Raw genomic sequence first — 22,906 nt, 5'->3', positions numbered from 1 at the left:
AAGCGCTCGGTTACGCCCCCAGGGATGGCCGCGCTCTCTCATTGGCTCTCTCGCCGCTCCCGCCCTCCCGCTCGCGCCTAACGCGGCGGGGCGCGTCACGTGCCCTGACGGGCAGCTCGGGAGGAGGGAAGGAGGGTCCCGGTGTCCGGCGGCTCCCGGCGATGCGGTGGCGGCTGCTGTGGCTGCTCAGCGTCGCCGCCGCCTGCTGCTGGGGCCTCGCCGCGGGCAAGACACTGCGGGGCGGCTTCGCCAGCGCCGCCGCCCGCCGGGAGCCGTGGCGGCCCGTGGCGCGCTTCCAGTTTTACGGTGGGTCCCCTGAGGGCAGGAGAGCGGGGCAGCGGCTGTGCCGTCCTGGAACGGGGCTAGCGGGGAAGGGGCGGCTGCGAGGAGCCGCTGGAGGGTGGCGGCCGGAGGGGCCGCGGGGGGGAGCGCGGTCAGCCCTGCAGCCCGTCCTTTCGTACGTGCACTCTCCTCGCCTCTTTTCCTCCTTCTCTCTCCTCCGCCGGGATGTGTGGCAGGTCTGATCCGCTGTCCGGGCAGCGCCGAAGCGGGCCGGGGATCCCGGCCAGCAGCAGCGCCGCGCCGTGGCTCCCTCGGTGCCCCCTCAGCGCCCTGCGGACACTCCCGGCCGAATGTCACGTTCTCACTGCGACCCGCATCGCTCTTTCCCTCTTGGAACCCCACCAGATAAATGGCAGCGGTGCTTTCCGTCGCTGTGCCCCGTCTTTGCTTGGGCCTTGGTGATACCTCGCATAGGGATGTAAAAATCTCACCTTGGTTATTCCCAATGGGTTTTCTTCCCTGTGTTAAACTCCTTGTTAGTAGTAATTTCTGACTCTTAGTCAGTAGTTACTTAGTAATAATTCCTGACTACTATCCTGCTGGAAGAGAGCCTGAGCAGTGGTCCACCTTGCTTGCTAGGGAGATTTTACTTTGCAGAAAAAGCCGTGTGTAACCATGACATGTGCCATGTCCAGCAGGGCTGTGCTACTCACCCTGCTTTTCCTATGTGCTCAGCATTTCAGTAGCTTTGGCTGGTTTTCTTTCCCATTGAGCTTCAAGGCAGAACAGTTCTGTGGAGTGCTGCAAAATCTAACGGGATGCAGGAAAACGTGACATAAGCAAAATACAGAGTTGGTGCTCCAGTTCAGCACTGATGAGAAATTATAGATAGGGTGGAATTTTAGTTTGTGATGTGATTTGAAAGCAGTTAATTATCACTGTCCTAGAAGTTAATTGTAGAAGTGCTCCAAATAGATCTGAAGGGGGAAAGTGCACTGTTTAAATCTGAGAAAAGACTGTACAAATTCAGGATGAGTGGTGTAGGTGTTCAGATTATAATTCTATAAAGTGATGTTGCATATTTTGCATAGAAATACTTCTCTTTTGTCATGAATACCAACAACCATTTTGGGGTCTTAATGATGCCTTCTTTAGAGTCTTCTGTTAATATTTAAAAGTCTTACCTAAACTGTAGTTCATATCACATTTTTCTGATTTTTCTTCTCTACTCAATTCTGCCTTTTAATTTAGAATACTCTTAGGTTAAAGAAGTTTGTGACAGTGTGTGAAAAAAATTATGAAAGCAAGTTTGAGGATTGTGGAATTCCTCTGGCAAGATAAATTTTGTCAAATGAGCTAGTTCTAAAATGACTAATATTTCTATGTGTCAAGGTGCAGCCTATAGTGTCAGGACAAGGGGGAATGGTTTTAGACTGAAAGAAAGTAGGTTTAGATTAGCTGTTGGGAAGCAAAATATTTATGGTGAGGGTGGTGAGGCACTGTAACAGGTTGCCTGGAGATGTTGTGAATGCCCCATCCCTGGAAGTTCTTAAGAACAGGCTGGATGGAGCTTTGAGCAGCCTGGTCTAGTGGAAAGTGTCCCTGTCCAAAGCAGGGTGGTTGGAAGCTAGATGGTCTTTCAAGTCCCTTCCAACCTAAGCCATTCTGCCATTTTATGAGTCTACAGGCAGACTGACACGTTAGAGAACACTTTTGAAGTTTTTCTTTGCATCATTTAGCATCTGTCATCTATAATTAAGTATTTTAGCTCTAATCCATCTCTAACATGAAAGTCCATTCACATAAGTCCTTCTGGTGTTAGACTTAAGAGTTACCCTATGATGGTCATAGTCATGCCACAGAGGTCATAAAATACTAGACTTTGAACTAGTTATTGAGGCACTGTCTCTAACTTGAAAACAATACAATTTGGGGTGGGAGGGGGGAAGGAAAAAAAATGTTATCTGGAAGTCAGTTTTAAAAAAGAGAGAGGAAGGAAGGTTGTTTGTAGTAAAGAATGTTAATGACATTTGGGCTATGGTATAGGTTTAACTACCATCACAGAGAGTTGTGCATTCACTGGTTTCTTAATGAGAGGCATAGAAATTGTTTCTGAAACACCATCAGTACTTTTACTTGGAGGTAGTAGTAAAAAATTAGAGGTAATGAGAAGCTGTATTTCAGCTACTTATAAAAAATATCTGTGCTACACTGTCTTTTTGCTCATAACTGACATCACGACAGAATAGTTGATTCTGTTTTTTAAATATCAAGGTGACCGTGCTGTTCTGTGTGTAAGAATCAAGAATGTAGCAGTAGCTGTGGCAAAAGCAGCTAGACTTCACCTCTTTCAAGCACAGGAATGGCAGAAGCTGGAGAACAGTGTCCAAGATCACAGCTGTACAGAGAAGTTCTCTAAAGCTCAGCTGACAAGTGAGTTACTGCTTTTTTTCTCCTTACAGAGTTACTGGTGTATTTAGAACTCTATTATCTATGTTTAGAATATTCATTATAGTGAATTTGGGCTTTGCATCAACTGTGACTTTGGCTTTCTGCAATTAAAAATTCTACAAGGAAATAAAATTTCTTTCTTCATGTCACTTCAGAAGACTTTGTTTTCAAATTATGATTTAATGTGCTGCTGGAAAATGAAATCCGTGACAAAGAATGCCTTTAGTGGAAACAACCAAACTTTATGACCACTTCCAGTTCAAGCTTTTACATGTTCACAACTCATAAAGAGTACATTCTTGGCTGAAGTTTTCGTTTAGTCATTTAGTACAGAGATTTTTTATTTTTTTAGCCATGTATGGAGTAAATGTCTTTCTTTTTGTGTTTTGGTTTTTTTTTAATCTCACATTTTCTGTAAAATAGATTGTCTTGAGTATGTGAGAGAATTTATAAAGAATACCATTGTATTAAGAAAATAAAGAACTAAAGAATCTGCAATCAAATGTTTGACTTGTTAGAGTTGTGACTTTCATTGCAGTGGAATGAAAAATAAATTAGATGTGAAGTGATGGAACCTGCTGCAGTTGTCTCTGAACTTCTGAAGCAAGTGCTTGTAAGGTGGGGGTGTGCAGCCCAAATATAAAGTAAAAGGGTAGTTTTGTACCCGAAACCTTCTCTTTCACTGCCTCATAATAAGTCTTTCTTCTCTGAAATAATTTATGTGCATCATACTGCCTTACTTTATAACTTGCCTTTATTGTAACGTAATGCTGTTTCACCCTTTATTTTTATAACTTGATCTTTGTCGCTGAATCTCGCATTCAGCTGTTTTTAATATTTGAGCTAGGAGTTATACCAGTATAGAATATGAGGATTTGGATTTTTTTCTCTCGTTTACAAAGAAACATTATCACTTGTCAGGAGGCTCCAGTTCCATGGAAATGGCATTTTTCAAAGTGGAGAAAACAAAAATAAAATTGCATTTTCATGATAGCACAGATCTGTCATGCTTTGATGTACAAAACATGCTAGAAAAATTTTAATACAGTATCAAAGATGAGCTAATCAGGATAAAACTTAAATTGAGTGCCCATCTAAATGTAAAAGATCTGCAAAATACTGAAGCATTGAGCTATGTAACTAGAAGACAGACTGAAATAATAATTTTTGCACCATTTGATCATGATGTACTCAAAGCATAAATTTTCCTATAATAAAGGAAATTAGTATCAGAAGCTTAGTTCTAATTTGTTTTAAGTGACTACAACTTCTCTTTTAAATGCATTTCTTTTGTGCAGTCAGAATCCCAAGAGTAACATATTGATCTCCCGTAGCATTTGTCATGATGAAACCTTACACAGATGTCACTTCTAGGGATGTGGTTTCCTTACACTTCATCAGAGCTGCACAAATTGCTGCTGGATTAACTTTGGAATAACCAAAGACAGTTGGTCTGTCATTCCTGACTGTGCCAGCAGTGTGCTCACTGTTTTCTGCTCCGTTAAGATTTGTATGACCACAGGACGAGTTAGATCTCTTTGCTGATCTAGGCAAAATTGGTTGCTTTTCTACCTCTGAAACAGCTTATGGATTTGAGAGGAAACTGATTAAACACACTCTGTGTGATCCTTACACTTGATGCAAATAACAGTGTCAGGACCCAGCTGAGAGGTGACGTGGGGAGTAAAGCCACTCCTGTCACCTGCAGTTTGCCTTTCATTTGGACGAAGCAGCATATGAAATACTGGTTTCCATGTCATCCAAATCTGTACCTCATGGCAATTGCTGCAAGGACACATACAGTACAATTCTTTCTGGATTCCAGTGTTGTTCAGTTCATATCATAAGAGAACAGAAAATAACTTCGTGTCATTGAAACACGTTTATTTGGAATTGCATAGAAGTTTTTCACAGGTAGGCTTCAAGATAGAAATTGGTTTAAATTCTTCTCTACAGAGTATTTAGGGAAAATGAGTTTGTATGTTTGCAGCTCTTTTATTTAGAAAGGTCTTTCACAAAAAATGCGTGTTTTATGAGGGTTTTTAATGAATTTTTTCTTCATCCTTAGGCATTGTAATCTTTACCTATTAAGGTGAATTATTCTATTATTGTTATTTCTTCTGCACAGAGATGGTTGAGCTGATTAGCTTGCATTTCTTGCTGTTTCAGCTGAACATAGAGTGCCACAGGTTTCATTTGCATCAAGAGTTTGTTTTGGAGATACTGCTTGGTTAACTGTTGTTTATAGGCAAAAATAGTTGTAAGATAGCAAGCAGATGAAACATGAGTATCTTACATAGTTGTTTTTAAATGTAATCTGATTTGAAATATGCAATTTGATTACACAATGGTTTCAGCTCTTAACTGACAATTGAAATTCAGTATTTTGGGGAAGATCCTGTGAAATAATACTGATTTGTGCCTTTAAAGCATGCATGGTGTTCTTTACTTACTCTTTACATGCAGCTGTTCCTGTGCAGTGCTCTAAATCTCTTTGTAAACAGAGTCAGTAAATTTCACTGAGGTATTTTTCATGCTGCAGAAATAGCTGGTGGGTAGTACAGAATAGCTAATCCTGTCAATACAGGACTAGAGGATGGAAATATGTTAAGCAAAGGAGATAGTTTGCACTTCCTGACTTCTGGAAGGAAGGAGCCCTCCCAGCAGAGCTCAAGTGTGAGATAGAGTGCCCTGATTAATCCTTGCCCACACCTGCTTGAAACCAAGGCTGAAGTTGGAGGTCTGGTCTCTGGTGTTATGGATAGTTTTCAAAACTCAGTATGTTTCTACTGTGTGTAGTTTATAACCTGTATATGATGCTGTGGAGTTAAGTTTTATCTTCAGTTAAAGATATGTTTTCTAAAACCAGACTAATCAAGTATTTACTCCTATTTTTGTGTTTTTTGTTTTCTTCCAAAGTGACTTTGAACCACACAGAGCAAAATCTGACAGTGTCCCAGATTCCTTATCCGGAAACATGGTATGTGTTTTATGTAGACAAGTTTACCTGCGAGGAGAATTATTCTGAATCCGAGGATGTTCAGTTTGAAATGGTCTTACTAAACCCAGATGCAGAAGGGAATCCATTAGATCACTTTAGCGCAGGGGAATCTGGTAAGATTTTTTTTTTAATTTAGATTTGTAAGTTAAGGATCTGATTACTCAAATCAGTACTTACTGTGCTTGGAAAAGTATGGGGAATGGATAGCAGAACCTCTTATATTTCATATTCTGTTTTCCTGCAGAGTAAATGTGAGTTTGTTTACTGTCATCACAGAAAGATCTTTTCTTTTCCCTAGACTGACTTTCAAAACTTTCTTAACTAGAAGTGTAGATGCACAAGAAAAGTCAATGTTAAAATCTCTGCTATAGGTATTTTGAACATGTTGAAATTGTGATCTTCCACTTGAATGTAAACTTAATATCTGATTTTAATTAATTAGTGAAATTCCTTAGCTGTTTGAAACTTGATTCTGTGCAACATTTTGCCAATACAATTTCAGTTCAGTGTTTAGATTTTTATAAGTGTCTTAGTCACAGGCTGTAGGTTAGATTTGTCAGGCCTGATTTTGTTATAATGAAGAAATGTCATTTTAAATCTTTAAATATTCTAAGAAACTCAAGACAGCAGCTAAAGAAACATCTACATAAAATTGTATGTCTTGGACAATCCAGCATAATGTATCCTTGGTTGCAGTGAATAGCATCACTGCTCTGGGAGGCCTCATGAACGTGTCACTCACCTGGGGTCTTTTGTGAGGGAAGGGCCCTGTAGGCTTAGTCTGCCTTCCTATACAGAGTGAACCTGAGTGTACCAAGGATGAGCCTGATTCCTGTGCTTGGAATCCAATGCCCTGCTCTCACTCGTGGTCTCAAGGGCATATAGTGGGAACAAAGGCAGCTGAGTTTTTGAAAGGAAGAAAATACTCACTAGAATATTTAGCAGAATCTGCTAGAAAGTAGCACATTAATGGTCTGGTTTTCAAGGCTCATAATCAGACTTAATCTCTCTTTAACTTCTTAAGTTCTACAAACTTGCCAGTTTTTATCTGTGAGCTTGGTCTTCAGAAGTGAATTCTAGGTTAATTTACTCCCTCTCAAAGAGGAGTAATAGCTAAAGGAATAATTGCTAAATCAAGGGGCAAAGCAGCTACACAACATCATATGGCCCACTAAAGTGATGTAGAGACTTCCTACACAGGCATCTCAGCTCTATATTAATTTTGTAGGAAGACTGAGCACTTGGAAGCAGAGCTCTGAACAGCTTATGTGCTGGGTAAGGAGGTGTGTAAATGTGCTGGATGTAGGTGTTTAGATCATACAGGTAGGAAGCAAGGTGACCTGTACATGCCATGCCTTTCAGGAACACCTCTGTGGATTCAGAATTAAAACCTCCATGAATCCTGAAGCTCCATGCACTAGTCTACTTTCAAAGAGCTGAGGAGCGTTTCATCTCTCCTATTCTCTCTTCTTTAATTTAATTTTTAATGCATCTCTGGGACATAATCTTTGCCATATTTCCATAGAAGCTTAGAATGAGAAGGTATCAGAGAGAAGATCCAGCTTTCTTTCTTGCTTTATTTCATGCAGGCAACTAAAAATTACATAGTTGCAGAAGGTTTATTTAGGTCTTCCTTCACTTGAGTTACATTAGGCTGTGGCCTGGCACAGGACGCCTCAAAAATTAAATTTATAATAAGGAAAAGAACTTGAGGACAATTGAGAGAATTAGAATCTAGGATTTCTAAATGCAGCTGAACAGGTAGCATTTTGAAGAGCTCTGAGTAAGATATTTCAAATGTTTTACTTTGTCATCTAGGTTCCTTGAAAGTCAGGAAACTTAGAGGAGGCAGGTTGAAAATTGTATTTTTATAGTTGGTTTTCAGTGCAGCTTTCTCTTAACCCCTTTTGGTCTCAAACCAATAATCTACACGCACTCTATAGTTGGAAGGACCATTCTATTGTAAATGCTAAGTGTTTGTTAAAAGCTAGTTGATTTTCCTAAAGAGTTTTCCAAGGGCTCTCCCTCATCGTGGTGAGAAATAACTTTTACCTACCAAGTCCTTTTCAACTTCAGTGGGTATCTTTTGAAGCAGAAAGAAAGATTTGATCTAAACCACATACCTTTGTCATTGACAAAACATGCTTATGTATTGCTTTTTGGAATTTTTAAGACTTCTTATTACCTTATGCTCTTTTTCTCCCATTTTCCTGCGTGTATGTCCAAAGTGCTTAATTTCAGTCACAGAAGCTATAATGCTAGCTACTATTCAGAACTTGGCCAGTTGTAATATTTTTCACCTCAGATATTGAAATGTGTATACTTGTTCTTCCCAATCTGTATGGAGCTGGCTGGAAGCCTTTACCAGAGTTATTTTGCTGCTGGAGAAAAAGTTTGTTTTTAGAATCTGATTCTATAGGCACCACTAAATTTCAAGGAAGGTTGGAGAAAGAAAACAAGTTTTCTGTGAGAAATGCTTGTTTACCTTTTTGCTTCCATCTCACTGGCTTTGACCCTTTGTGAGCTCCTGATGGGTTGCAAAGTGTAGGGACAACAGAAAATATTTCTAAGATCCAAGTCTTAAGGGGAGCATTTTACCAGACTGCTGCCAGACTGAAAATTAGAGGACTTCTGTTTCATAAACAATCATAATAATAAATATAATAATAAATAAAATTGATTTTGAGGTATTTTTTAGACGAGTGCAAAAAAATGCATGCTAAGGTCTAATTACTGTTTTCTGTGCTACTTTTCTTTATCTAGAAATTTTCAGACTTGATCAGCTGTACTTCTTGAGCTGCTTTATGCAGAGGAAGGGTGACACCTAGTGGTTAAAAAGATTAAATAGAAGTGTGGGGGGTTTCTCTCACCTCAGATTGGGCCTTTACAGAATGATACAAATAAGCAGAAAGAGCTAAAAATGAGTCCTTTAACAAATATATTTCTGACTGATCCAATGAGCTACAATTGTTGTGTGTGTATCAAGAAGCTGTGTGTCACTTTATACTAGTCTGGTAATTGCTGCAAACCTCTGCTCTGAAAAGCTATTGTTGATTAAAAACATTTTGTAAAATCAAATAATAATTTTATCTCTGATAAAATTCTCTGATTTTCTTGGATAAAATTGAACATGATTTAGACATTTTATGTGTATTATCACTTTTGGGTAATAGTTGCCAAGTATTCCCAATTATTGCATTAAAAAAAAACGCTGTGGTTTGGGTTTTTTTTTTGGTTGGTTTTTTTTTGAAGTTGTTTGCTGCTAGTAGCAATGTTTCTTTGTAAAACTAAGCTGTATTCCTTTTTTTTTTTTCCCTGTAGGATTACATGAATTCTTTTTCCTGCTTGTCCTAGCATACTTCATAACTGCTTGCATATATGCACAATCCCTGTGGCAAACAATTAGGAAGCGTGGACCTATGCATGGTGTATTAAAGGTGTTGACAATTGCATTACTGTTGCAGGCTGGTTCAGCTGTTGCCAACTACCTGCATTTCTCAAGGTACTTTTGCTACTTTTCTGCTTTTAGTCTTTAGACTTCAAGAACAATGTGTTATAAAGATCAGTACATTATTTGCCTGGGAGGGATTGTGACAAAATGTAGTACTGACTTTTGAACTGCATCACTGCCTAAATGTGTTTGTGTGAGAGAACACCCTTTTAAGACACACCCACTTAAAAATACAATATTTCTATTCTTTTTTCAGTTATTCTAGAGATGGGATAGGAGCCCCTTTTATGGGAAGTCTGGCAGAATGTGAGTAGGCTTATCTCCTGTTTCTTACATATTGCTACCTAACAATCTGTATAATACATTAGCAAATGCTGTTGCTGGACTATACTATGATCTTGGATCATATAATTGGATTTTTAATATAAAATACTAAAAATTGCTCCTCCAGAAAATAAACTGTTTCATGCGTTTACAATAACTATATTTGAGGTTATGCACTTATGATATTGTTCAGAATTTTTCGAAGGATTTTTTTGTCTCCAGATTCCTTGCTACAAACACTTAAAGACATGACTATCACCTGAGCAGGTCGTTCAATAGATGGAAGAGTTTTGTGGAGTTAGATCTAGAAAGCCAAACTTTTTAGGAAACTTAATCATGTTTTATAGAATTTGTCATTTCACTAACAAATTTAACAATTATTAAATGGATAAATATTTTACAGCACAAATTTTATGATTAGCAAGATGCAAAAAATGCATTTTTCTCCACTCTGTATAGATATTCTAAGCTCTGACTGGAACTAAATTCCTGTAGCATACATTTCCAAAATGCACTAACTTAATCTTGTTCCATTCTTCATTCTCCATTGCTGTTGGATAGTTTGGGGGCTTTTTTCCTGTGGTTCACATTTAAAGAATTGGGGGTGTATTCCAAGCAAATGGAATTTGCTTGCACCCAAAGTAGTACTGCAGTAGTGTGATAGTGTTGGAGAGTAACAGCTTATACAGAGAAATATTTCCCTAGTTCAATTAGAAGGCTGCAGTTGGGATTATCAGCCTCTTGATGGCACCTGGCACCACAATAATTGCCTCTTCCTTGTTTTAACCATTTGAGCTGGCAGCTCCTTGCAGCCACTCCAGCAACTGTGTTATTAAACATTCCTTCTCATCTCATGAAATAAAATGGAGAATATGGAGGTAGTCATAGCTCCACCCCAGTGTTAACTGGCCATAACTTCAGAGAGAATAGCTGCATGTTAGATTTTTTTTTTGTATGTGTTGTAGTCAAAAAGCCCACTTCCATTTAGATAAGCAAACGTTATAGTGAATATTATTTTTTTAATTCAGTAGGTGATTTTCTTAAATTCAGCTATGAAAGTTTTCCTTTCCTTATTCTCTCCGAAGTTGGTGGTTTCCAAAACAGTAAAAGAGCTGAAGTAATAGAAATGTGGAAAGAAGCTTCAGTGGCAATTACAGTTCTGAAGAATAGCTTATGGCAAGTAGTATAGTTGGAAAGGGAAAAATTATACCATTTTTCCTATATGGCAATAGAAATCTGAGTTAAAAATAAATGTTAAAATTTCTATTAATTGCAGTGTGGCCAGAATATCTATCTAAAAACCTGTTAGGATACTATCTCAAGCAATTATTGTTTTCCAAATATCATTTAGTCTTTACCATGTATAAAGAGCTGATCTTCAGTCTAATTAACCACCCAACCTAATCACACAAATAATGCTGGCACTGAGAAGCGTTGCAAATCGTGTCCTTTTTACTTTTTATAAGAATGAAATGTGAAAAGTGAAAAACTGTTTTTGTGTCTGTTGAATAGTCAAAAAAGATGAATTGTGATGGAATCAGACTATTTTGGTGTCAGCTCAGTAATGTGACTTAACACTGACCCTGAATATTGTTGTGGGGTCATTGTACTCTTTAAAATTTTTCTCACCTTTATTCCTTTCTAGCAAAGTGTATGGGATGTCAAAGATTAAAGCTGGTTGTGGAATTTTGTCTCACACTAATTTATGTGGGAATCCACTTGAATTGTTACTACACTGAAGCAGAGCAGTATCTATATCCATGATATGATTGAGAAATGATGTCTGGCTATACCTTATAGGGCAGGTTATCTTAAGGAATGACAGAAAAGAAAATGCTCCCTAGAACACATAGAATTATTCAGTCATTTTTCGAGTTTGGATTTGTGACACTGGTTTGGCATGCCTTTGATTCATATAACAATTCTTTTTCTAGTGAGTACTGTCTCTTGATAAGGTAGAATTGGAAAATAATTCCATGATCTTTTTTTTTTTTGCCCAAAATCAGGGCTGGTTGATATGATTAAAGAATTATTAAGTTTGTATTTACTAAAAGCTCTTAATAGATTTTAAACAGCAAATATGTCTTAATACATTAAGAAGCATTTAAGCACATAAACTCTGAGAATGCCAAGCATATCCCAGGAATTACATTTTGAAGTTTGGTTTATACCCTTATTTTGCTAGTATTGCTGAGTGTCAGGGAAATATTGTTGATGATCTTCTTTTGACTCACTTCCCTTGTATCCATATTAATTTCTGTACAGTAACAACATTTTCTGTGCCTGTGTTTTTAGTAAATGTGGTATTTACCTTTTTTAATACAGTCCAATTATATAACAGTAGAGTTTTGCTTTTTTGTGACAGAAATATTATTCTTGTACCTGATGGTGTAAGTGAAAATTACAAATAAGAAACAAATTTAATTGAACTAAAATATTAATGAAGTGAAAAAGAAAGCATTCCTGTGTGTAGTGCCCAATCTCTAGTTTCTGAACCAAATTTGCAATTTACATAGTGTAAGAATCAATTTTCCTTTTACATCTCTGCTACTCCAGTACAATGAGTCATATCCCAACACCAACTTTGTTCATTATTGTTCATTAAGTCAAAAGCATACCAGATCTAAAGCTAACAATCACTCGGAAAGAAATCTTCAGGTTTTTCTACTGTCAGTAATGCTGCAGCAAGGCTACAAATAAAGGCTTTAATATATTCTAGCTTAAAGTTTTCCTTATTCTGATGCAGCTTCAAACACAAGTTTGAGACACTGATTAAGAATGTAACTTTATGGAGTATATATTTATTGTTCCCAAACAGAGGTAAAAATGGACATAGCAAAATGAGGCAAAGGTACTTTGCATTTAATAAAATGAAATACAGACAAGTTGTTGATCTAAATGAAGTTTGTGTTAGTTATTCATTATATTTTCCCCTTTAAGTATCTCAGAGTGGAATTTGTCCTATATATTTGTGCTTTCTTCTGGAAGCTACTACATCCTCAAGACAAAGTGCAATTAATTCAAAGTACAATGTAACTATCTGATTTTTTGAACAAAAGTGCTTCAGAACGAAGAAAGGAGTTCATTTCATCATGTTGCATATTTGCACTAAGATTAACATACATATGATTTTATTTCTTTAGCATTTATAAGTCTATTTATGCAGATGGGCTCCTGAGCCCAGACTACTCTGACAGAAGAGTGGGATTTGGAAAGATGTGGCACTGTGCCCAGGCTTTTGCAGAACTGCAGCATAACTGCAGGAAAGCTGACAGTGATCTGTTTGGTCACTGAAAACTCCACAAAATAGCCACATTTTGTGGCAAAGCAACCTCATTAACTCACCAAAATTAAAAGGTGATACAGAGGCATAAGCATCCATCCTTCATTTGCAGGTATACAGAACTTTTCTCTGTGATATAGAAAAAAAACAAAACTTTATTTTTGTTGTAGTTTTATTCATTTTTCTTTTGTTTTCACTAGTGTGTGACATAATCTCACAGATACAAATGCTGTATTTATTGTTGAGTCTGTGCATGGGTTGGACAATGGGCAGAATGAAGAAATCTCATGGCAGACCTCTTCAGTGGGATTCCAGTCCAGCATCTACTGGCATTGCTGTAGTAGTTGTTGTTACACAGGTTTGTATCTCATATTCATTCTTACACTGAAGTATACAGCTGCTATTAAGTATGACAGAACTGTGAACCAAATGATTTCAATATTTTAATTTTATGAGGGAAGGAGTATTAAGACTGGAAAAAAGCCCACAGCATAATGTGCACTCAGTATGTCTAATAAGTAACACCACCTTCTCTTTACTTTAACAATTTAACATGTAGCTCCACAGTATGTTTTTGTCTAGCAGTAAAACCACTTAAGAAGTTCCCACAGTTTTCCAAACTCCTGATTGTGCCAACTGTTTGTAGCATTATACCATGAACCAGATTAGTAAAACAACCTAGACCTAGAAAAGGTAAAAAATTTTTTGCACAGTCATTTTATTGATCTGATTTGTAATGTGGTCCTATAAATAGTTGTAATCAGTACAGCTGAGGCACTGTGAACTACATTATGCAGATTGACAACCAGCACCATGGGAGGAAAGACAAGCTGCTGTGACAAAGTCTCTGTCATTAAAAAAAAGAAGCATCAGTGCCCTCCTTTTGGAAGCACTGAAATAGAATGTCTAATGGTCCTTTCAATCAATATAAGGAAGGGAATTCTTGAAAGGTTCATGTGCAGGATTGGTCTTGCAAATATACAAATGGTCTGACACATAATTTCATTCAAATATTTTTCATTAGTATAAATTAGAAAGTTAAGTAAACCAGTAACTTAAAAGTAAATTGTAATGGAAATCATTCAACCCTGGTGGTGCCTTTTGTAAACAAATTTTTTAAAATCACATCATAAAGACAAGAGAATCTGAAAACCATTGAGAAAGAGAAGAGCAGGGAGAAACTGGAGACAGTAATGAGGAAGGGATTATACAGAAGATTTTTGTGCCATTTAGGTAGTATCTGTAATTAGTGCTACTTCTAAACTAAATAAGTGGACTTCTAGAACATTAAGAATAGCTGGGAGCTGGCATTTCTTGCTAATTAAGCATAGAAACCAAAGGCTGTTAAGGTCAATGAGACTGTTGAAATTTAAAGATGGTTATCAAAGTAAGGTGGAATGAACCTATCCAGCACCAGAAGTTTTACATGCTAGTAGTAAAGAAGACTTCTAAAGTATTTAATTTCATTCATGCTTCTGTACTTCTGCATATGTATGGGTGTGTTAGTACTCTGCCACTTGAGACTGGAAAGTTTTTCATTGTTGCTTCCTTTTGCTATACATAGAAAAGACACTCAGTATAATCAGCTTGATCTTATTTTGTTGTTACTTATGGTAAAAGTGGGGCAGGCATCATGTATGTGAGTTGCTTCCCCCAAGATTAGTCCATTACACATCTTTTGGCTCTTGAAGCAGCATTGGAGCATTAGCACAAAGTTGTCTATCTTATCACCAGTAAGGGACAGCTCTACCACATCTCCTTCTGATACCATTGGGAATGTCAGGTTTGGCAGGAGTCTTGTAGGAACACAGTATGAATATTGGAATATGCCATTGCCTAAGTGGTTTTGCACCCCCATATCAGTGTTTGCTGTCTCCAGAAAAATTTCCCTCACACCAAGAGTATCTCTTCTGGAGAGGATATTTTTCATCTCATGGTTCAAGACATACAAAATAAGTCTTCTGACAGATTTGTGCTCCTTATTACAGAGTGCAGCTGTTGGGCCTAGGGAAACAGGATTTAGACTGTATCACCTCTGTCAAAAGTGATGAGTTCAAGAGTTCATCTCTTGATTAGTCAGTTGTTCACTGCTGTGTCTAGATTGACATAGATGTTTCCCCTGCTGTAAACAATCAATGGCTTTTAATGGCTGAAAATGTAGAATAACCTTCTTCCTGTTCTGATCTTTCCCAGAGATTCTTATGAGAGAACCAGCTTCCTCCTATGCCTGAGATTGGACAGACTTTATGTGGATAATCAGAGATGCTCTAAGCACTTGCTGAGGAGGCTGCTGGAAACTATGTGCATTAACCTAATGCAGCGGATAGAGATTGCATCATGTTAGTTTTATTGACATTCTCCCATACCTGTCCTCATCTCGTCTTCAGGGAAGTCAAGAAAGTGGACAGCTTGAGAAAACATATTACTCTTCAACTTAAATGCAGTTTTGACTAGCAAGCTCTCTGAGCCTGTTTGCCTGTTACTAGTTCAAATTACTCAGCAAATTTTCAGGGGGGTTTCTCCTCTTTATACCGATGCCATGGATTTTTTTTCTTTTTGTTGTTTTAGAAGCACTAGCAGTTTCCTGGGCTATGTTTATGGGTTGCCTTCAGTGTCGGGTGGAAACAGCCTCCTAGTCAGCAAATGTCTTGTGGTCTTTGCAGCTGCAGAGAGGTAACATCTCAAAGGAGGGACAAGTCTTTTTAGCATCATTTAGCATCTCCCTTCGCCTTAACTTGTTCTTTATTTCAGCCACAGAACAAAAGACTCTCAGGCTGCTGTGCATTCGTAAAAAATTCTGCTTTCTGCTGCTGAGGCACAAACCTTGTACAGAACTTAAGTAATGGCAGGCCCTTCCCATCACATAGACCTGAGCAGTTTCACCTTTCAGGGATGACCAAACTGGAGACAATGATTCTGGAAAGATAGCTGATTGCTCTGAACATGATCAGGATGGCATAGAATCTTACTGTTAGACATCATCCTACACAAGGGTTCTTAGATGTGCTCAGAATGAACTCTACCCCTGACCTTAGATCTAAACCATTTTTTGCTATACTGGCATTGTGTAACATCAGATAACTGAGTACTAGATATGGTTAGAAACAGCTAGTTTGCCTTGCTGCTCCTTCTCATTTCCCTTTTGCTTCCCCTTTCACCTTGCCTCTCAGGGGTGATCTGTCCCATGAGAACCTGTCTTTGCTGGAGATTATGACAAGCCGAGATAACGTATCAAAGTCAGTGTTGGCATTGTGAAGGGAAGGAGGAGTTTACCATAATTGTTTCCTCATGACATAAAGGGTGAGTGTCTGGTTCTTCTCCATATGGATATGGAGGTTCAGCTTGTATATCTGGAGCACCAGAATGATATCCTTGGCCATGGTTCCTGTAGCATTTGAAGACAAAGGCCAGTACTGGGCAGTGGTTGGTGTCCACTGTGGGCCAGGATAGGTCAGGATTATATACAGGTAAAGTCAGACATTTTAAACAGTGTATTTATGTAAACAAGGAGATGGCCATTCTCTTAAGAAGAATCAGTTGTGACTTTAATGTTGGTCATAGCATAGTGTGAGTCAGCTCTTTAGCTTCCTCTCTCATCCAGTTCTTTTGTCCTCAGCCTAAGCACAGTTTTTCTTCTGGATAACAATTAGAATTGTCTCCCCCTGATTTCTTCTCAGAGCTTAAACATAGTTCTGCTTGTTGCCAACAAAAGATGTCTCTGATGTCTACTTCAGCAGGTCAATGTCTGGTATTTTTAAGTTTGTTCCTGACATTGCAGCTAAGTGAGCTGATACTTGCCCTTCTGTGGTCAAGGTAGAGGACTTTAATGTTCCTTGACCTTGATTTCTCAAATTCTAATTTTTTTTTATATATTTCACTGCTACAGAGATTTTAACTTCAACGTCATGCTTGTCTGTGAAAGTTCTTCATGGAGAGCAGACTGGCTAATCCATTTTTACCTAGAAACATTCAATAGCACAAATTTCTCTTTTATAGGATCCTGCTTTTCTCAGGCGAGTGAGAACAGCCCCAGCTCATAGTAAGAGCAATACTACATTTTCTGTGTCCAAGTTTACACTGTGTTCCATCCCTGCTTCAAACGCCTCTGCCTTCTGCTTATTTTGGAATAATCTAATGAAGCTGAAGGAAACTGGACTCCTCTGATCTCACATTCCTGTCACCATACACAGCCTTTGATCAACTGATGTTGTGTTGTTTACACTCTTTACAGGGCTGGTCCAGAACACACTCTTGCTGTCAGACACCATTATCCTATGATGATTTGGGCTTTGTTCTCATGATTCCTTTACTCCAGTTCTTTGTCATCTTGCCATGAAAGTGGCTTCCTCTTTGTTGTTACCCTTAGTGTTGACTAAGAAAAATTTAGGCCTTCATGAGCTCTGGTTTTTAAGGTAAGGTATATTCCAGTGATACTTTCTTCTTAGAGCAATATTACAGTTCTGTCTCCATCAGCCTATATGGCTTCTCCCCAGATGCTTGCTTGAGTCAGGAAGATTCTATACATAGGTTCAGGGCATCTTTTATTTTCTCAAGCAGAACATGTACAGTCCAGGGAAGTTAAATATTTTGGCTCTTCCCAAATGTAAATATCAAAAGGGAAAATGCTCACAAGGCTGCAGTGATTCTGTAACTGGTAGAACCCTTGTTCATTGTCTGAGCATGTTCAAACTGGATTGAAATAACTTCTGTGACAGGAATTCATCAATTTCATGCCAAAACTAGTGCTGTAGACACAACATTACCAAGCACTGTGCTGTATCTCAGGGATTCAGGAGCAGTTTAGTCTAACTTCAGTCTTATTCCTTGACAGAATTCTCAGTCAATTAACTTGATCATTTGGAGATGTTTGCTTGAAATTGCTCTTTTTCTGAGCATCATGGTGAAAACATTTGAAGCCTGTCAGTCAGATGGTGTACTAGTAATAAGTGATGTTGAAGACATGCATACTTTACATTTGTCCCTCTCCCATTGTTCCATTTTCCATCCAGGTGGTTGAGGAGTGACTGAAGTGACAGCACCTATGAAATTACAGGGCTGTGTGCCCCCTAGGTAAGGGAGGGGGAATGCAGGAAAGTACTCTGAGGATATTCTAGGCAAAAATTATTCTAATGCTCAACTGATGAAACTCAAGGCCACCCACCTCTGGAAGGCACAGGTGGATTACACATTTTTTAAGAAGTTAATATTAGTAATCTTTTTGTCTTTATGTAGTGAGAAAGCCTTTGAATGTATTCAGAAAGGAATCTGACTAATTTATATTTCTAATTTGAGCGATACAATGTCTGCTTCTGAAGGCCTTCAGAGCTACTTCACTCATAAATCAAATTTGCCTACCTTTCTTCAGAAAACCTACTTTATTAGGCACCTGAAACCTCAGTGCAAGTTAGATATGTGCAGTAGGTGGATTGTATTCCAGTATATATTCATGTTCTAAAATGCCATTCAGCTGCTACATGATGTTCTGCGAGTCTAAACTTTGTGTATTCTAATTTATAATGTTAACATTCCCAAAGTCTTGAAAAGGTGTTCTTCAGCAAGACACATTTTTTAATGCAACTGGTTGGCGCCTGCCTTCTTCACAACTAAGATTTAGAAACTAGGCACTTGTTGGTCTGTTTTTCCTTGGAGAATATCAATATTGTATCTCACAGTGCTCCCAGGAAACTGGATTCTACAGGAGATGGATACAATGCTGAGAGTTGAGGGGGTTACTATGTTTTATGCAGTTGTCTGTTGGCTAGAGTGTTCAGCCAGATGTTGGAATGGCATTTGGAATCTGTGACACTCCCTTTCCTAGACCCCAGGAGGTTTCTGAGCCAGGTGCTTGCAGAGTCAGGCTCGCTCACAGTTTCTGACCTAGCTGATGTTGAATTCTTTTCTCCTCGATGGCACAGCTTCAATAAAAGGGGTGGAGAGTGGCCCACCCAAGAACACCCTATAGCCTGGCAGTTGCAGCACTCTCCAAGGAGGTGGGAGATGTGAATTGGATATCCTTTAGGCAAAGAAGGGAATTGTGGGAGATCCAAGTTCAACCTGGGTGAATGCTTGAGCCTTAAGGCTATTGTATAAAAGGGGCAGCAGCACCACCCTCTTACTTCCCCATCTTTAAAAAGAAAAGTGAATCCTGTTAGGATTTTGAAAGAAAAGGCGTAGTCGCCTGCCTTTGAAACAAGCTTTACAGGTTGTGGATCACAAGTGAAAGGAGACACCTCCCTGTAGCTCTGTGAAATAATTTCAGTGGTCTTCCTGCAGAGTAGGACAAGTGTGCAGGTGATTATTTCAGTTTTTTCTAAGGTGCTACATTCCCTCTATCCAATTAGAGGAAACCTTAACTTGTCCAGCTTTCTAAAAGTTGCAGAATCCAAGAAGTGAGACTCTGTTCCTGTCAGTTGCAGTTGGAGTCACAGGTTACGGCAAAAAGCATTTCAGACTAGGATTTGTTGGGGGTTTTTTGCTTAGCATCCTGTCCCTAACATGTCCCTAACATGTGTGATGGGAAGGTTAATTGAGAGTTAGTGTAACCTGGTTTGCTCTAAGTGCACTTTGCTGTTGTTCTTTCAGAGCTGTTTGTTAATTTGGGAGCAGTTTGAAGATACAAATCACCACAGCTACCATTCACACCATGGCTTGGCGAGCGGGCTGCTCATCGGCCTCAGAGTCTGCCTCGCTCTGTCCCTGGCTGCTGGGCTCTACCAGATTATCACAGTGGAGAGAAGCACGCTGAAAAGGGAGTTCTATATCACCTTTGCCAAAGTATGGGTGACATCAAGCAAACTGATCCCTTCTTCTCTAAATATAATTGTGGCATGCAGTTGACTTAAGCACTAAACTCTTTCCCTCCATAAGAAAGTTAGAGTGTCTGATTTGATTACATTGCACCCTGTCATCATACTCTGAGTAGGCATTTTAATTTGACAAGGAGTATAGAGCTTTTTAAAACAAATCCCACCTTTCATTGTGTGGTTTTCGTTATGTTGATTGAAAATTAAACAATGGGTTCATAAAATAGACAGAAATGTAAATGTAGTTCCTGTAACTGTCATCTCTTTCTTCTAAACTGGCATGTAGTCATTTTACAACTTACACTCTTCTCTTTTAGGCCTGCATTCTCTGGTTTCTGTGCCACCCATGTCTTGCAACCATTGCTGTAATATTCAGAGAATATCAAAGAGAAAAGGTATGTACAGGCAAGATAAAAGAGATGAAATTTGAATAGTAGTTGTTCTTCATGTTTAATGTTTGTTAGCAAACTCATGCTCTTAGGCTGTTAATCCTGTGACCCCAAAGCAACTTGAAAAGTCTTAGTCACACAGCTCTCATTGATGCTAATGTGAGTCATATTTTACAAAGGCATACAGGGCTCAAATCATCCAAGGGTAATCATTTCTAGGTTAAGGGAGGGAGAGGGGGAGATTGTTAAGTCAAAGGAAAATGTGGAGGGGGTGTTTTGTTTTATTGTTTGCTTGTTTGCTTTTAATTAAAAACAGCTTGGGGATTCTTTTAACAAAGAGAGTAGAAAGATAAATCAGTGGATTTTTTTTTTTTGTTGTTTGCTTTTTAGTCTTCATCCTTTAAAAGCTTTGTGTGGCCAAATAGGTCAGGGAACCTGTAGCTGAACTGTATTCTTTAGATCAAGAAGTCTGTCCAAATATGTTGTTTGGTTTGTAAACTGTAAACAGTTAAAAACAAAGGTGGACTCACTGAGTTTCTCGGTTGCTTAAATGTACTGGGGGCTGGAGAACTCCATGTGTGTGGAGCCTGCCATGTTCAGATGAAGTGCACCACTATTCTCAGGTGATTGACTACCTCATTCCAGCATAGGGCTTGCTTCTTTTCTTTATGCTTAGACATCTGCACATTTGTATGCAAATATATTCAGAAAATGAGCTTTTATTTGTGTAGATATGTAAGGGAAAGAAAAATATTTTATTAAATATAAATAACAAATTAAATACTGTGTTTGATTTTAAAAAAAAGGAAATCTAGGCAGAAAAAAAAATTGATTCCTCTAGAGTTACTAATGAAGAGACTTTTTTTTTTTTTTTTTGCTTGATGAAAACATCTTCAGGGCAGCAGGACAGTCCCTAGAGATGGAATCAGTAGACTAGTATTTTTGCAGTATTTTTGATTTTGAACTTACTAAAGGAAGACTACAATTGCTCTTTCGTTTGAGCAACTTTAACCATTATGTGCAGCTGCAGTTCCTACACTATGATAATTCAGCTGTGTTGGCTTCTTCAAATGCACCTCAATACAATAAAATGCACAATCAATAAATATCATATTTATTTAAGAAAATTAGATGTTTTAAAGGACTGCCTATACATAAACTGAAGACTTGTGCTTTCTCAGAAACAAGTTACACCTTTAGGCATTCAATAAATACAGCCTTACACAGCTTTTAGAGATGAAGAGACTTGAACTGAAAGAGATCTGGCTAAGTGAGATTGATAAATCACTATCCTCAGCTCCATGATTGTGTTAGTACAAAGTGTTTCCAAGCTTTCTTTTTTTTTTCCCCCCCCTCTCTGTTTGTTTTAAGAATAGAATATCTAAACATCACCTCTGCTTGTGAAACTGCATGGGTGGTGAATTGCAAGTCTGAAATTCCCCAGAACAGAGACTGCCAGAAGGGTTATGTGACTTGCCCAGGGCTATCTACTGATTTAAAAACACCCAGGTGTGAGAGTCTGATTCCTGGACTTAAAATGCATGTTCAAATCTTTTTTTTAACTGAATCAATATTAAAAGGTTTAGAGTTAAACCTCAAGCACTCATGCTGATAGAAATTTATTGTGTCTTGTTTAGTGAGAGGATTTTTTTCACTTATTATTTCTTTTTCTCTCTTTTCTTGTGTCTAGATTATTACCATAGGTGTTATCCTCTGTCAGTGCATCTCCATGGTTATCCTCTACAGACTTTTTCTATCTCATAGTCTATATTGGGAAGTGTCTTCACTGTCATCAGTGACATTGCCACTAACAGTATCCTCCGGACATAAAAATCGACATCACTTCTGAGATGTTTGGGAAGAATATATTATGTAATAAATGTGCAATAATGACTTGAATATACAGGTATTTTTGTCACAATGTATGTGTATGATACATTGGTTTCACTGGAAAACTGAGTGATAATATCAAAGCACTTCACAGACGTTTAGTCTGACAAGATTCCTAGATTAATGTGTTAAAAATATTGTGGAGTGTAAGACTTCATAATTTGAAGAGTTTTATAGATACTGTTTAACAAATGATGCTGAGCTGTATCACAGAAGAGTACAATGAATCTTTTCTCTCCTTTTCATGGAGACCAAAAATGCTCTTATTTTGTGTCAATACTAGATTTGAAGGTCTTAAAAAATGCAGTTCTTAAAACATCTACATGCTCCAACAAGTTTCAAATAGGCCAGTTGTGAAATTGGTGTGATGCATAACGATGAGTACAAGGAATTTTTTATTTTCATCCTTTAGAGAAAATGCATTTTCTGTATCAGTGTGAAAGATGGGGAAAGAAAGGAAGGAGAAAAATCTAGAAAACATATGTAAAATGTTCACAACTGACTGCAAGAAACTTTCCTTTATCATGGGTGTAAAAGAAAAGCCTTTTTTGCATCTAATGTTCATACTGGTTAAAATTCTAATGGAAATGTAAATAGAGTTTGTCTTCCTTCTTAAAAAAAAAAAAAGTAAATGTAACTAAAAATTTCATCCGGTAATCAAGATCTAAACAGTTTTTGAGGCTTAGAATACATAGCAACATAAAGGTAATTAAAACAGCAGCCTTGCATCTTTTAAAGGAGGAAAAAAAAAGGCAAAGAAAATGGAATGGGCGATGTGGTACTAGAATTTTAATCCTGATATAATTCATTTCTGTTACATTGAGGATTCAATCATAATTAAGCCATATACACAGATTAAATTAACAGAAGCATTTCAAATAAATGTTGGTTTCAGTCATCAACTACCCATGAATTCCTGCCCAAGGATACTTAATCAGGATTAAATTTTCTATGAATAATTGAAAAACAAAATACTCACTGGATTTGTTATAATCCATGTTGGCACTGGGTTCTAAGTAGTTGCCATCTTCC

At 38.1% G+C, this 22,906-nt stretch overlaps 1 protein-coding gene across 1 annotated transcript; it reads left to right on the top strand.

Moving 5' to 3' along the window:
* Positions 1–75: 75 nt before the first annotated feature.
* GPR180 (G protein-coupled receptor 180) lies at positions 76–21,883 on the top strand. The gene is made up of 9 exons (XM_079315200.1): positions 76–306; positions 2,557–2,715; positions 5,653–5,847; positions 9,056–9,236; positions 9,442–9,491; positions 12,993–13,150; positions 19,375–19,566; positions 19,913–19,990; positions 21,675–21,883. Exons 1-9 carry the CDS (start codon positions 162–164, stop codon positions 21,831–21,833), a joined length of 1,317 nt encoding a protein of 438 aa, XP_079171326.1. The 5' UTR covers positions 76–161; the 3' UTR covers positions 21,834–21,883.
* The last annotated feature ends 1,023 nt before the right edge of the window (positions 21,884–22,906 follow it).

Source organism: Erithacus rubecula (genome assembly GCF_903797595.1).
Source record: "Erithacus rubecula genome assembly, chromosome: 1".
Taxonomy (NCBI): Eukaryota; Metazoa; Chordata; class Aves; order Passeriformes; family Muscicapidae; genus Erithacus; species Erithacus rubecula.
This window is presented reverse-complemented; position numbering and strand designations above follow the sequence as displayed.

Bases quoted from the DNA above. Each gene is read 5' to 3' on its own strand.
- GPR180 (XM_079315200.1), top strand. From the start codon at position 162: ATGCGGTGGCGGCTGCTGTGGCTGCTCAGCGTCGCCGCCGCCTGCTGC. The intron at 5,848-9,055 runs GTAAGATTTTTT...TTTTCCCTGTAG, and splicing joins CTTTAGCGCAGGGGAATCTG to GATTACATGAATTCTTTTTC. The intron at 13,151-19,374 runs GTTTGTATCTCA...TTGTTCTTTCAG, and splicing joins TAGTAGTTGTTGTTACACAG to AGCTGTTTGTTAATTTGGGA.